We start from the raw sequence: 16,275 nt of genomic DNA on the forward strand, positions 1-16,275 counted from the left end.
ACGACATAAACTATGACTTCATTTAAAATGATTTAAACATTCGATATACAACGTTTGTATGAAGATGATACAGAAGTGTTGTTTCACCTTCGAAACAATAACAAATGACGCCCAACAACAAATTGTCACCCTGATCACCCCCTCCACTAATACTCACCACTAACGAATGTCGCCGAATGCTGGAACACACTGCAGACAGCGAGGAGCGTAACGCTTAATATCACAGTCGCTGGTTGGCCAACCATCTTGGTGCTAATCAAATTCGCTAATTCGCTGCTAAACACTGCTAGACACCGTGCGTGTCCTTCCACTCGGCACTGGAGAATTCTAGCTTGCACACTGTTTCCACTGCAAACGCACAACACTTCATAGTTTCGTCACTCGGCAGAGGACGCAACGCGTCAAACACTTCATTCCTGTGGCACCAATAAACCAATAAAGAGAGAAACAGAGAGAGTGTGAAAAATCTATTTTTTTAAGCGTATAAAAGAAGCACTGCAACACATCTTTCGGAAGATGAGTAGAAGATGAGTTCTTCAAGCGCACAGAACACTTCGAGAGGTATCGATAAGTGTTTCATAAAGTGATTTTTGAAGTTTACTACACAATGAATCACTTCACTGTTGTTATTACCACATTAAGTATTTCAAATGGAATGTAACTAAAATTAGAATAAGCAAACGATTAATGATCCGTAAACACTAACACGCCGCGGGTTCAATGAACGGCATGCACTAGAGGTTTGCGATCTTCAATTCCGTCGCGACTGCAAACATCGGCAAATACGTCGGACCAGCTGGCACCATAACGCAAACACGCATACACAAACACTGTTTCCCTTTCGGTGTTTCTAGTCCAGGACCGAGCACTACAAACGCTGCTTGGCAATCACAGCACGGCCAAATGATGGGTTGCACTTTTCTCACCGATCGACACCGATATCACGCACGCAAAACGGCACCCAAAGCCGTCCCCACGTTGTCCTTGTACGTTGTACTTATTTGTCGCCGTTTTGCGTCTCGCAGGCCGTGACACCGTTGAGCGCCACTGAATGGAGGAACGAACGGATGAACGAACGGGTGGCAAATAGGAAGCGCCAGGAACGCTCTCCAAAAAGGGATGTCGTCTCACAGATGTCGCCAGACCCGTTTGCGTGTCGATAAATTAAATCCAATGTATACGCAGAACGTGCAGTGTCCGGTTTTGTCACTGCAGTCAATATTTGTTTCCAATTGGCCAGGAATTGGTTACATTGTTCTTGCCGGGATTACTTGTACGGTAAAAGAAAATTAAATCACTCCATCACGTGTAAAGGTAAAGATATAATTGTTCAACAACCCAACACCCGAGCCGAAGCGTTAATGGTTGGCATCACTAACCGGAAGCCGGCCAGCAATTAATTACAGTACCGGTACCGTAAAGAGTGCCACGCACACACACCTTTGGACACAACGGAGCTTAGTGACATCAGGAACTTCGGGTTAGTCTTCCCTTAGTACGATACCTGCCACTGCAGTGTACCATTTAATCAACTGGTATGAAAGTCTTCCCATGGGAGAATGATTGTACCAACCGCAAATCATTCCGCATGGATGTCACCCCTTCGGAGAAAGCAAACGCACTAGGAGCGGCTAGGAGTGGCTAGCCACTTCCGCAAGGTAATTAAACACATTGGAAATAGGAGGATCGAGATATAGTAGTTGTTTTACAGTTGGAAGGCGATGGAAATTATGGTGCAGTTTAGTCGGGGCTATTATAAGAAGCATTTAAAACTGTGCATTAAGGAGGATACAAAACCAAAGTTTTCCGAAATTCAAGATCCATTTTTCTAGAAGCTCAAGATCACAATAACAGCAGGTATCACTTTCTTGAAGCTCACGCTCACAATACTTCTGGCCAGATGGTAATCCCATTTTAAAATGTGTCTAGAAGTTTTTCATGGACACGAGACTGATGTTTTGCATTTTATTCACATGGTTTAATATCCATTTATTTATCAATCACCCATCGATGCTAGGAACGAAGCAACGATCAAACGAACCGAATGAACCGCAACAAATAAGCGGACGAACCATAGAAGGGTCTAATGAAATAAAGATGAACTGATTAGGCTTAGGGAACTATAGATACCAACTTGAACAAGAATACGACTTACGAGTCTTAAAGTTACAGACTTTGTTGAAGTCTTTAAGAAACTATAACTGTATTCGTTACAGTGCGATGAAGAAATGGTAGAGGACGTGTCATCTTTCAATCTAAGAGGCGAATGATGCCAATCGGCTCAAAGTCTCTATAAAAATAAAGAAAAAAATCTTTTAATCTAATTTTAAAATATGTTTAAACTTTTTGTAATACATTAGTATAAATTCTTGTCAAATTATCAGTCAAATATTGGCAGCAGGTTTTGTCGTTGAAACATCACAAAAAAACTGGAAGTATTGTTTTAATATAAATTGACTCTATCTAATCCTTAATAAGCTATGTTTTAAGCCTTAAACTTATCAAACATAATAAAATTGCCTTTTCTTTATGTTTTTTTACTGATTTCTGAACATTTTTTCCGAACCTTTGAAGTAATCATTAAATCATGGCACGAATTTCACAAAACACTGGAAAACAGTCCAACAATCTTGTCAAATTCTGCATTCACACATCTAATGGGACTTTAATTTTGTTAATGAAATTCTTCCCCAACCCTTTCCAGTTGAGTCACGCACGGTGACTCGCGAGTGTTGCAAACGTTTAGCCCGCTCGTGTGTCCAAACAAAAGCGTTAGCGTTTCATCTCGCGGGACAGCTGCTCATCATCAATGGTAATAAAAATAAATGAGACAATTAGCACTGGTTTAGCCATGGTCCCGGACCCGGCTTCTCGTGTGGGGAATTTCATATGGAAATTCGCTACCAACCTAGGAGTTTCTAAAATAATACAGTTCTCTACTCATAGAGTAGAGCAAGTAGTCTATTCTCTCGGCAAACGCAGTGTACCATGCCACTTGGAAGCCATCACACAACATTGTTTGTTTTTTCTTTTTCGGCAACACTTTTTCGGCAACATCCCCAGCATCTGGTCGAATGACCCCAAAGCAACATCCATTCGGCGCCAACGGTAAATTCGCGTCCGGGTGAAATGTTTTACCGGCCCGCTTTATTTGCATGCTCCGTTGCATGTCCCGTTCGTGGCCGCTGGGCGAGAAGCTCGCTTTTTGCGTACAAAATAACGCGAAACGAAACAACGGCCTGGAACGGCGGGATTGCGACTTTCGTAAAAGTTTACTCAGAACCGTATGGGGTGTGGGCAACAAATAAGTCAAGGCCTCACAAATCATTGTGCGTGTGCGTGTACAGTGACTGTCCTTCAGGGAGGGTAAAGAGATTGGTTCCAACCCTTGTTCTTGCTCTGCTTGGCGAACGTGACGAGATGGCACACATTTGCATGTGCGTTTCACCGATCAATAAGGAGAGCCGTTGCTGCGAATTTCTGCAGTTATTGTGGCTAATTGAATTTATATCAAGGTTTCACAGCATTATTTGAAGAAATAGGGTATTTTAATAATTAACTGCTAATTTAATTGCAAAGCTTAATTATAAAAACATCAATTTTAATGAAGACAAATCCTTTTTGCGTCCAATCAAGCACTGATTGGATCAGCGACCGTTGCTTTGCATTACAGAGCTATTGCCCGTTTGACAACCGGAACTGCATTCCTGTGCTGATCGGCTTTTGGTCCCGTTTTTCCATGTTCGCATTCCGCATCCAGGCTTTCCCATACCGAGCCAACCAATCGTTTGACCTTTTTTTGCCTTTACAGACCTTGGTATGCACGCGGCTCGGCAAATGACTTGCTGACCTGGCCGAAAGGCACACACAGGATGAGGCGTAGAAGGGATTTATCGATTTTTAGTTTATCCGCATGTGTCGAATAGTAGTTCCGATGTGGGGAGTAAGTGTGGGCAAACGTCGCGAAGGTAAAAGGTTGGCAAAATTAAGTAACATAAAAAACACACACATTCAACCACTCAATAAAGTGGAACAGAAAATGGACTTCCCGTGTACAACGCAGAACGGCATGACGGTACGATGACGATTGGCGGCCGTAATTAGAAATGCGAGGAAATTTCCATTTCTGTTGACGGTTTTCCTACGCGTTGATGGTGCCGTTTTGCTACTGAACTGAACTGAGAGAAGCAACGAGAAAAAGAGAGAAAGAGATTGAGAAAGTGCGAAAAACACACTTGAACTGTGTTTGATCAACACAGCGCGACGAAGCTCAACTGTTGCATGTTGACCGCACAATCGGTCTAATTTCATCATGCGCGTTATTAATCCATTTATCCTTTTGAGAGAGGATGGCTGTTTGATTAATGGATTTAGGGTGTCACGCTGAGAACGCATTTGCGAGGGTGCGTTTAGGATAGCATCTACTGATGTAATTTTTCAATATATATTTTTTTATTATCTGTATCATTGAAAAGATGTACAAAATATTGAGATTAATTTATTTAAAAAGTCACACAAAGCAGTAAGTTTCTTTTTACAAATAATTAGTAACAATAGGAATGAGGCCAAAATTAAAGTACCTATAAAAGTACCTCATGAAATCATCTTTACAGTAAACTTTAAACCAACGTTGCTTCGTAGTTAAGGGATCATCCATATATTACTCAACGCACACAGGAGTTATACTACAAAATATTTAATAATGGTATTATCCAGATACTAATTACACCTGTTCTCACTTTCCTCTGAATCGTTATCCGGTTGCTATGGATCGCAATCCATGAGAATGGATCGCAATCAACTACGTCTGAATCGTTTTCAGCTACGTTTGGATCGTTTTCAGCTACGTTTGGATCGCTCTCAGCTACCTTTGGATTTTGCGGTAGCTCGCGCAAATTTCCTTGCAGCGCAAAGTTTATTTGGTGACCGCGGGACACATTTGCACCCCAAGAACTAAACAATTAATGCATTCAATTGTAAAATCTTATCGTATTTTTCTTATCGTGTGAAGCTGCTTACATCACCATTCATACGTTTTTGATTATTAGACGAAGTTTTCCAAACTAACCAGTACAATCTTCTTCTTTTTAGCGTAACGACCTACGTGGTCATTCAGTTCTGTTTATGCATTCGAGATTTAGCCGGATATTCCTTCTTTGATATGGAGGGACGGTCTGGTTGGGAATTTATTCTTGATGTCCTGAGACAAATCTGTCAAATGTTATTCATTGCTTAAAAATGAGTTTTCAGAATTCAAGTTCTCAATTGGGTTCAAACATAGAACAATATGAAATTGTTGCTTTTTGAATCATTTGTTATGAGGAGAATCGTGAGGTACGCCGAGTGGTCACGAAATAAACTATGCGCCGCAACAAAATTTGCGCGAGCTAACGTAAAATCCAAAGGTAGCTGAGAGCGATCCAAACGTAGCTGAAAACGATCCAAACGTAGCTGAAAACGATTCAGACGTAGTTGATTGCGATCCATTCTCATGGATTGCGATCCATAGCAACCGGATAACGATTCAGAGGAAAGTGAGAACAGGTGTATATTCAAGAAAATGGCCATGAGTCTTTTTTAATAATTTAACAATAAATCGTTTTTATAATAATTTTATAGTTTTATTGTTCAAATCGAAAGAATGCCTGCACGCCCTGCGTTTTTTTTTGCTGTACATCAGAAAAAATTTCCACACTATTCAATATTAAATATTTGTTTCTGTAGAATATTTATAGCATATTGCTAAAATAAAAATAAACGGAAAAACTAAGTGAGGAGGGAGTCAAGTTTCATTTTCTATGTAACATAATTTATGGATGATCTTTAAACATTTTCGGTAGCTGAAATTAATGATCACAAAGAACTGATAACTGATCCCTATGTACAATTAAGGAACAAAGCTGAGGCTAAAAGTAACCATCACCGTCGGCCTTAATTACCAGGAATAATCATCATCAAACGAGCTGAATGATTAAATCCTATCAAAATGACACAATAGAAATTTAAAACTGTTTTTGATCCTTATTTCAGTGATACATTAAACAACATTTTCTTGTTAGTTGTTTGAAAATTACATCCAAGGTAATCAAAAACCATGGTCAAATGCTACTTATTATTTCTCTTTCGTTTAAAATGCATTTTAAACCCCACGACAGTAGAAGCGCCCCTTATCCGCAGTGGTCAACACATCTCCTCCCTCCACTGCCTACAGCTGGCAGAACCAATTTCAAGTGATTTAACAACACACGCGCATTCGTACCGGGCTTCGGAGCTGAAGCACCATCTCCCAAGTGGTCTATATCAGTGGTTTGCCTTCCCATCTCCCTCCCAGTGGCGTTAAACTAGTGTGTCGTGACCTCTCTTGTCTACCATTCTCCCCTAGCGACTGTGCCGGACCTGGCCAGATCGCTACCAATCCTTGTTTTCCTTTCCTTTCTCGTGTGGCGAGACGTCCTTAAGATGACCGCATCCAGCCGTAGGGTTTGGTTGAATGGGCGCTTAAAATGGGAAGCAAAATGCCCCTTTGGCCACTTGGGCAGTGATGATAATGATGACATCATCATCACCACCATCACACTTGTGTGTTTGTGTGCTACGGGAGTAAATGAACGCCACAAACTCACAACATATGGGTGTCCATGGGGAAGGCAACAGCAGCAGCGGCAGGAGCGCTACCTCGGCGTACCGTCCTATAGAGACCACGCCGAAGCAAAAGTATGCGCGCGAATCATCGTTTGGCGGCAGTGGTTGTTGTTTGCATGATCGTTAACAACCGGGCACATGTGGTGCAAATATGCGGCCAGAATCGTGCTCGTTTCCGAATGTGTGTTTTGTCAGCACACACTCACATACACACACAGTTGTGCGTGTTTTCTTGTCACCTTCCGGAATTTTTCATGTGTGATGGGTTTTTAGTACCGCGAAAACCTCCACTAGTCACCACCCCACGAACACTTCTCACTAGATAGCAATGGTGGGGAGAGGGTCTGTAGCCCTGTAACCTAGTTCTAACGAAGCGTTAATGAAACAAATTGTTGTAGCGCACCCATTCCGAGCGTCTAGGGGTGGTTTCTAAGAATATTTGATCCATTGAGCGGGAAGGTTAAAGTTCAACTGAGGCGCATTAAGGCACGTTACACTTGCAGCTTGCTTTCACACCAACGCGTACAAAAAACCATCAACCGGTGCCGGTGCGTCAACTGAACTGAACTCATCCGTTGCTGGACTCGACCGGGAGAATTTGGAGTCCGTAAGTCAAACCACCATGGTGATTCATGAAGACCCAATTGTCTCGTTCGGAAGAAGCACGGTGAAATGTTTTTAAAAGTTTTAGCACGTCTCACTGATTACAGTCCTAGTCGCGAGCCTGCTGAATGGGTATAGCCCGAAATGCCAACTAGTGAGATTAATGCTTCAACCGGAGGGGTCTGAGTTACAGCACGAAGGATGCCAGCAATAAATGGGAGCTGAAATAAAACCGTAAAAGAAAGCAATAAGACACGAATGGCGAATGAAGCCATAGCGCAGGTTTTTCTGTGCGGTGTTACATTTGTGGAATATATTAGTGGAATTCCATGCAGATTTTTTCGATGCATTCAATTGAATTCCAGAGCCGTTGTTGCGGAGGTTTGCTGGAGAAGTGTGTGGCACATGCAAATTGAGAGTTGCTTTTGAGGGATTTTTTTCATTTGATTGTGCATTTTTCGTTAGTTCTGCTTCACTTTCTTTATAGGATAAGTGAATTTTGCGATGTTTATGGATACATACATATTATTTGACTAACAAGAAACCTAATAGAACATAATTTGCCCATTTTATTGCACTATTTTGAATCCATATTTGCATCAACAGTGCACTCTTGAACGTGCACTTCCAGTGTTGGAAATGGCAAAACTGTTTGGATGGAAATGTTCACACATTAATAATGCATTACAGTTGGGGATTTATTTTTAGATCTTCCAGCTCCATCTGCCAACCCGACCAACCAGAGCGAATCAATGGCAATGGCCATTGTTTTGAAAGCAACCCGTCAGACCGGGTTCGATTTCTATCAATGAACGTTATCGCCAACGGTTATCACTTGTCCCACATTGCAATCCAGCTGTGCAAAACGAAAAGGAACAATAGTTCATCGTCATGTAAACATAAAACTTATTTATTAGCAATTTTATTGGTTTATTACCATTGAATTGTACATGTAGCTGTTTATGAGTGTAAAAAAATATAAATAATAAAAACAATTACAAGCATCGGATTATTTTTCTTCCTCAACCTTGTGCAGAAATGAGTACAGTTTGATTAGCAATATAATTCTCCCTTGTAGAAGAATTAATTATAATGTTTTTATAACATAAAACCTCATGTCAGAACAGTAGATGCTTAGACGAAAATATCACACTACATAGCGGAATGCGCCTAAATTTAGACAATTCTATACCTATTGATCATTTTTAACTATCTTAATATCATAAATATTAGACGCCCAGTGTATCTTAAAAGTCAACATTTATAATTTTCTTTATTTAATTTATATAAAAAGAAGCATACGATAAAGGTGACAATTCAGCACCAAATACTAATGTAAAATTAATGACTGCGCCTAAAGTTAGGCAAATTTATAGCATTTGATCTTTAATATATAAACCGTAATTTATTCTTCCAGTTAAGCCATGTTGACGTCACGATAAATATTTTTGTGATGAGTGGTATGGAAAATTAAACTGTGAAATAAGTTTTCTTGATTCGAATTGAAATGGAAATAGAACAAAGTTTTGTATCATGTTACAATATTAGCGGGTTTTTTTGCTTTCATCTCCCCTAAAACCGCAAAATTCCATTAGCACAATATTAATAACGCAACACGTTGTCGCCAGCCAGATATGGTTCGCGTATTAACGCAACCGTAATCGGTGTTTGCCTATTTCTTATCAGTTTGGGCAACACATGTAAACCGTCTAAGGTAACATTGCCTAATAAAGTTCCCAGTAGACACTCACACACACACACACATCATCGCCGGCTAGTGTGCTGAATAAGCAACAGCAAGTGTTATTCACTGCACGGAAAAGGTAAATAAAAAAACCCTCCTCTTCTGAGGTACTTCCTTCCTGATCCACTTTAGAGTAAAAAAACACACACCTTGAATTGTGAGTATTTGTCCAGTAAAGTAAATAAAAATAGCCTGCTTCGTAGTAGTAGTAGAGAGCTTTTGCACTGCAAGCACTTTTGCACTTAAACCAACCACCCTGCCTTAAGCGCAGCACGTTGCACCTTTACGATGCGCGCGCACTCTGCATCCGCCCAACCGCCACCAGCCAAGTGGCTTAACAAAATAAACCACAGTTGTCGCAGAGAAGGGAAAGAGACGGAGGAGACGGAGAGATAAAGCGAACTTAAGAGCCGCTTTGCCGTTTGGGACCAATGGACAGTGCCGATACGATAAGCCTGCATGGCTCTGCCCGTGGTACGTTTCGGTCCTTACGCACGTATCCACCGTCTAGCAAGTGTCGCTGTGTTTGGGCAGAGCGCGTCACTTGATGCACAAATACGATCCAACAAACCGTGATGACAGTAGCCCACCCTTGTCCATCCTCTGTATATCTCACACACACACACACATCTGCGTGGGTTGCATTTTTGCATGGCTTTTACATTTAAAGCCTGGGTGGGTTTTCTGGCTGGAGTAGCCTACGCGCTCGCAAGAAAAGGGCAGAGTCACCTGTTTCGCTGACGATGGCACCCGAAACGAGGGCCCGAAACGGAAACCTAAACCCACCCGGTAACTTTGTTATTGTCGCTTTCGTGTTTGTGGTTTCCGGTTCTGCAAGCATGGCCACCATTGAAACACAATACTTGGGTGAAGTGATCGTGCCTGTTTGCCAGTGCTGCTGCTGATGCACTTTCCATGCCGCGATTTTACCTGCCAACCTTTGCTAACTGGAATGTGGAACTGTCTGGGCACTGTATCTGTGGTGCGTCAGCCGTGCGCAAGTGTGCATCGAGTCAGAGTGTCTTATGACACATAGGGCCACAATTCGTACCAATGGAGAGAGAAAAGATGACGAAGATGGTGATGATGATCATGCAGTGAGTTGTTGATTCTTTGAGTTGGCTTGACTTCACTTACGCGTATGATCTCGCTGGAAAACCGTTCCAAAATCCCCTAATTTCCAATTTCAGGCCAGTGGGTTCTGGTTAATGTCATCCCGAACCACACCCAACTCAACAATGTCTATCAATGCGTTCATTCCTTCACACGTTCGGTTGTACAAGCAATGTGCGCTGCCTGCATTCCGACCAAGAGGTAATAAGAACAAAAACCATACATTTATAAACAAAAACACTAATGGCGCTCGTTGTGCTCGGTTTTGGTAAACAACACTCTCAAGCTCGTTTGGTGAAATGGAGTTCTTATTCGCTTTTCCGAAGTTATACGCAACTGCAACGCTTGTATGCAGCTCTCACACCCTTGTTGGAGCAGCAGCGGACTGTTGCGCCGGAAATTAATCGATGGGATCGACGGGACGATCAATTGAACGCTATTGAACTCTCCCGCCAAAACGAGGGCACCATCCGTGCAATGGTGCACTATTGACGTCACGGTTCAATGAGTGTGCTCCGGGCGGAATGTGTGGTGCGACATTACCAGAGCAGCGGGAAACTAACGATCATTTTCGATTCTTGGAACCCACACGGCTCTAATGTCAAACAATATTTGTGGGGCTTTCCCACTTTGGTGACAGTTTTTTATTCCACTTTTTCGTCAATTTACTCTCAACATACTGAAACATTGGTTGCTGGAGATTTCATGGGAACTGGAGAAGTCGCAGTTGCGTCGTCGCAGTCTAGTGGCGCTGTAAAGGTGCGCCCCACTCCCCATCGTAATTCCAGCAAGCGAGAGAAGGGGAAGTTGTTACACTCATTCTGATTGCGCTTACTGGGTATGTGTGTTCGTGAACACTTTTACAACGCATTACAATGCATGAAGTTTGAATGTTTGTACAACTCGCAGAGACCCAGGTGTGTAGTATCGCCTATCCCTGCGCCCAAAGTACGATCGAAGCTGCGCGAGAGCCGGGTCTGGACAGTTGGCTGAGTTGACGACGTGCGAGAGTAGTTGTGATCGCAGACCAGTTGCGGGCTCACCTTTTTTATTTTGCCCCGTTGTGGTTCGATGATTCATCCGCACGCTGCACGCATGACGTGTGTGTGATTTCCGAAACCGCGACCAGTGGACTTTGCGACGTGCAAAGCGGATCTCTTCCGGCCAAGGGTAGGGGATGTGATCAGACAAAAACCCCTGTGGCAAGGTGGAGTGAGCTGGTGTGTTTGGAAGTTTGACGGTAGTAAAGACGTACTATGCTAAAAGCGTGTTTGGATGGCTTGGTGGCATTGAGCATTCAAGGTATGAGTCGTGCTGACCATGCAGACCATATGGTTCTACCAAACATAGAGCAATTGAGTCAGATGTGTTAACATGAGGAACATTTTGTCCTTACTTGGGATTATGAAAATATTTTGGATTTGGTTATCATACTACATTAACAAAAAATAATTATTTATAATTATATCTATTTTGTATGTTATAATTGCAAGTGACAACAGTCTTTGCCCGAGTTGAGTGAATTTTTAATTTTGACAATTTATATGTTACACCAGTAAAATTTTCTCCAAAATAAATTGTATTTTCGTCAAAAGTTTGCTTTCGAAATTAACCGAATATTCCACATGAATTGTATTAAATGAGTAATTGATTCCAAAAGAGAACAATTATTAATAAAAAAATCACTATTTATCAACTATATTTTGACAGAAAAACGTGGTATTCGACTTGTCTGATCCAGAGAGCTCAAAATGAATTATGCAAAAACAAGCACAAAATGGAGAATTTCTCTGTCCAGTTCAGAATTGGATGTTTAAATTCTGATTCGTAAAATCTTATTTCAAGATTGTCAATTGTTTGTTAAACGTAGCTCCAAGTAGCCACCGTCAAGGAACATTGAATTTAGCATTAGCGTCCTGTAATGTAGTTTACAAAATTGCAATATCTTCTTATGGTGTTGGAATCATTAGAGAAACCCTGTTATATGTAGAATATCAGAAATTAACAAAATCAAACCACAGTCTATGAGAAAAAGCTAAAGTTGATCTTTAGCGAGGATCGCAGGATAGAGTAAATAAAATAAAGCATAAAATAGTATGTTACACAATGGTTTAATTCAAAAATGAACAAAACAAATAAAAGATAACAAATATCTATATTTCCAAATGTAAGTATAAAAATCATGGTTTACACGAAATCTTGAAATAAATTAGCAAAACTTTTGCCAATACATTACTAAAAGATATAAATAATCAAACTTCACTGAAACATCAAGATCATATGAAAACAAGCAAAACAAAAAAAAAACACATGTAAAAAGAATCCGTTCCAACAAGCATACAATTTCCGTGCTTTATCATATCTCAATTCGTTAGGGACCGTTAGTCCGCAGCGGCACAACACTTGGTTTGGTGCTTGGTTCATTTACTTTCCCTGCCCATAATATGCCATATGTGTTAAAACTTTTATATTGCTGTGTTATCGTTTACATTCTTTTCCCGCTGCTTTCGTTTGCTCTTCCAATCGCGCTGTGTACGATTTATCATCAAGTTCTACACACTCTGGCGAACGGTTTATCTCGCACGATACACAACCCGGCTACGTTACGTACGATAGGCACGAGTTTCCCGTTGTCCGAAAGGGTTGTCGCACTTCTGGCTGGAAGTTCACGGGTAAGATGCAAACGACACAGACAAACGTTGGAAGAAAGAAACAGAGAGAAAAGCGAAACTTCTTAGAACAGAACGAAGAACAGTAGAATTGATAATCTGTGCAACTGGCCATGGCTGGGTGTTGGGGACACATAGCGTGGGTCTATTCAAAAGTTAGAAAGCTAGAAAGTGGACAGTTGAGAAAGAGAAAAAAAGTATAAAACACACATACGTTCCTTTCCTCTGCCAGCAGCAGGGTCCATGTGTCGATGGCTGAGCTTATAGCTTCACAAAACGACACGCGTAAAGTTCAATAGTTGTGCTGCATTTCGAGCTCGTATTCTTCAACTCGTCAACCGGACGTTTTTCTATCAGCCGGTACGTGGCTGGTTGGTTGTGCTTGTTTAAATATTGACCGTGCCGTGTTTTGTTGCATTTGCTCACACAGTCCCAGCGTGTCGACGCGGTGCGGTTTGTCTTCAATCGTATGTTTTTTCTTCCGCCAAAGTCCCGATAGGCCAATTGGGGAAGTTGGGTACGCTTTTTATTTATTGTTTGAAGAAGAAAAAATGAGGGTACTACAACAATAAACAGGGGTTTGGAGCACAATGAAAACTTACACACGTTGAAGTGACCGAACAAGCTCCGCGCCAAAGTGTCAAACAAAGTTACGCGCATGATTTACAAAACTAGCGCGAACAAAAACTTCAACACGTACACGTTCGCTCGGCTTTCCGTCGCTTAGAGCGTTTTGTTGTGCAAACTCGTTCGTTTTGGGAGTTTTGTGGATTGGAAAATTCCACCTGTCGCCAGCATAAAACCATCCAACGAATGTGTGAGTGTGTGTAAACATAAAAAAATTACTCCCACTGGGTGTGAAAAACCACCTTCGCACCATTCTATAAGTGGCCACACACCGAACCGATCGTTCACTCCACTCCACGCGCTACTGTTTCCTTTTTTCTTTTAGATTTTTTTTCAAATAACAGAACCTCAAAGGAGATCATTTGAGTGTTTCAACAGCACAGAGAAGTTGTCGTAAAAGCAAACATTCGCCCAAAAATAACTAAAGATCACGATGGAAGGCGATCAACACCTCCACACGATCGAGCGATCGCGAATTCCTGGCACACTCTCGTCTCCATAGAGTGGTGGCAGGAAACATTTTGCCCCATTTTTCTTCAGTTCTTTCTCGTTCTCTCTTTCATTTTTTTTTTCGGGAATAATCTTTTTCGAACATTGCCCTTCCCGAAAAAATAATAATAAAAAAACAGGAACTACCGGCAGCATCCACCAGAACGTGATTCAAAAACCGGTTCATCAAACCTGATGCTCTGGAAACGTTTTTTTAATGTGTTTGTGTGTTTGTGTGGGTTTTTTTTTAGGGAGGGTAAGGATGGAAGATGAAGCATAGAACATAACCATTGCGTCACTATTCCGAAACAATGATGATGGGGACGGTAGTGCCAGAGTTGTTGATCTTCTGGAAGATGATCGACAGCACGCAGCAAGATCCATTATCGGATAGTTTTCTCCACCTCTTTACCAAACTGATCTTTAGCTACTTTACCACTTTAGCACCGTTTGCTTCGCACTTCGATCTTTGCAAACTCTTTGCAGCGAGGTTCACAAACTTGATCGCAGCTCCACGATCACACTCACACACCGTTCTCGGGCGCGCACACTTACGGATCACACACGTTCGCCACAAAAACCGCACCAACGTACTAAACGTGGGGTTGCTTTTACTGCCATCTACCGGCAAACAGTAACGCAAAGAGCACACACACGCAACAACAAAAAAAAAACAGAAGAAGCGGCACGACACGACGACGATAAATTTGGCGAAATAAACAATTTATCTTTCACTGTGCATCATATTCTGTGGCCCAAAAGGAAAAGGCGAAAACAGAAACCTCATCCCGATCAGCACATTCTTCCAACGCGCGCGCACACACACACACTCTACACGCAAGGGTTGGCCGGTAAGGGTGGACGCATGGTCGTCCACGGTGGGTTTTGCGTTTCGTTTCGGCGCACAACTTCACCACGTTGCGTTTGTGCTGCTAACGCAGCAAACAAGCAACGGCAGCAGCAGCGGCACCAACAACAACCATGACAACAACCAAGAAGGCCGTGGCGGCGTCGTTGTAACGATGCGACTGAGGCGACGATCGAGTTTAAAGGCGGCCCCATCGCCGATCACACACATATTCACGATAGCGATATTCGCGCCAACCCTGCACCCTTGCTGGTTGTTGTTGTGCATACACTCAAAACTCCCACTTGCGCCCGTCCGGCGTAGCACTGGCTTTCCGTGGCCGCTTCCCTGTCCCTGAGCTGATGATGCGTAGTTATAGCGCAAGGGAGGGGGTAAGGTTTCGGGCAGAGGGAAAATGTGGCTGTCAACCACCTCCATCCCCTTTGCCAGCGATCCAGCACAGTTGGAGATCCGCACGCTCTAACATAGTACGCAAACCGTTTATTTCGGGGGGGTGACATTTGTACTTAGAATACGCATTCACTATGCACTGGTTAGTGCACGGTTAAGTAGTCGGGTACCTTCTCTTACGTCGCACCCGTTGTTAAGATGCTTCACTTATGGACACGTGAGCACAGTTAATCTGTGCTGCAAGCTGCGCCAAGCCGAGTAACGCAAGGCGCGCCCTGTGTGACTTGGCGCACAATCGAGGGAAGCAATATCGCTTCAAATCAAACACAAAACAAACACTTTGCCTCACACACACTTACAATCACAAATAATGCACTGTTGATAATGCAGCGCAAAGCGCAACACGAGGGAGTAGTAGTAGTTTCTTGAAGACACAGAAATAGCTACCGGCCCGGTATTAGTTCTGTCGGGACGGTGAAACGTGCGACTTACTGCTTCGGCGGTCGGTGCACAAATGAACTGGTCGAAGGTTGGCGTACTTCGGGCTGCCGAGGGCGAACGGTCGATGAACGAATGAACTTGCGCCGCATGATTGCAGGGTGCGTTGGATGGTTTGGAAGCATAGTTTCTGCATAGGATATAGATTCTTAATATATACAGAAATTAACGCTGGTAACGTAACTTCTTTTATTTTATCAAATAATTGGTAATTACCTTTCTTACATCCGAAATGTCGCATATGATTTTAAATAATGCTCCCAAGCTGCTTTTTTTGTAATCTTATATTCAAACTTTTTTTGTACTCAATTGCGATAAAGCCAAGCGAGCGTATTGTTTTGTTTTATTGAATATGTTTGAAGCTTAAAGGTGTCCTAATTCGACAAATTAATAAGCACATAAACTTAAGCACTTATACTGTGGAAAGATAAAACGTATACGGCGTTAGAATCCTTTCTGTTCACGCCTAGAGTGTGGCCTAAGTATGTACATACTAGTGTTAGTGATAGCATTAGGATGAAATAGGATAGTGTTCCGTGGGGTGGTCCCGTGGTACAGTCGTCAACTCGAACGACTCAATAACATGCCCGTGATGGGTTTAAGACCAGAATGGACCGTCCCACCATAGCAAG

The 16,275-nt window shown here is 42.2% G+C and overlaps 1 protein-coding gene across 11 annotated transcripts in view; it reads right to left on the minus strand.

Moving 5' to 3' along the window:
• Positions 1 to 15,662, minus strand: part of LOC1275672 (vascular endothelial growth factor receptor 1) — a 32,291-nt gene extending 16,629 nt beyond the window's left edge. For 5 of the 11 annotated variants that reach the window (XM_061662306.1, XM_061662312.1, XM_061662314.1 and 2 more), the window contains exons 1-2: positions 15,505 to 15,662; positions 158 to 416 (exon numbers count right to left, since the gene is read on the minus strand). In XM_061662306.1, coding sequence (XP_061518290.1) covers positions 158 to 245 — 88 coding nt within the window. In that variant the 5' untranslated portion in view covers positions 246 to 416; positions 15,505 to 15,662. Of the gene's footprint in view, positions 1 to 157; positions 417 to 14,442; positions 14,923 to 15,315 lie in introns of those variants that run through there. The other 6 variants (XM_061662307.1, XM_061662304.1, XM_061662313.1 and 3 more) reach the window with 3 other exon arrangements.
• Positions 15,663 to 16,275: the final 613 nt, after the last annotated feature.

This window comes from Anopheles gambiae, chromosome 3 (genome assembly GCF_943734735.2).
Source record: "Anopheles gambiae chromosome 3, idAnoGambNW_F1_1, whole genome shotgun sequence".
NCBI classification, from domain to species: Eukaryota; Metazoa; Arthropoda; class Insecta; order Diptera; family Culicidae; genus Anopheles; species Anopheles gambiae.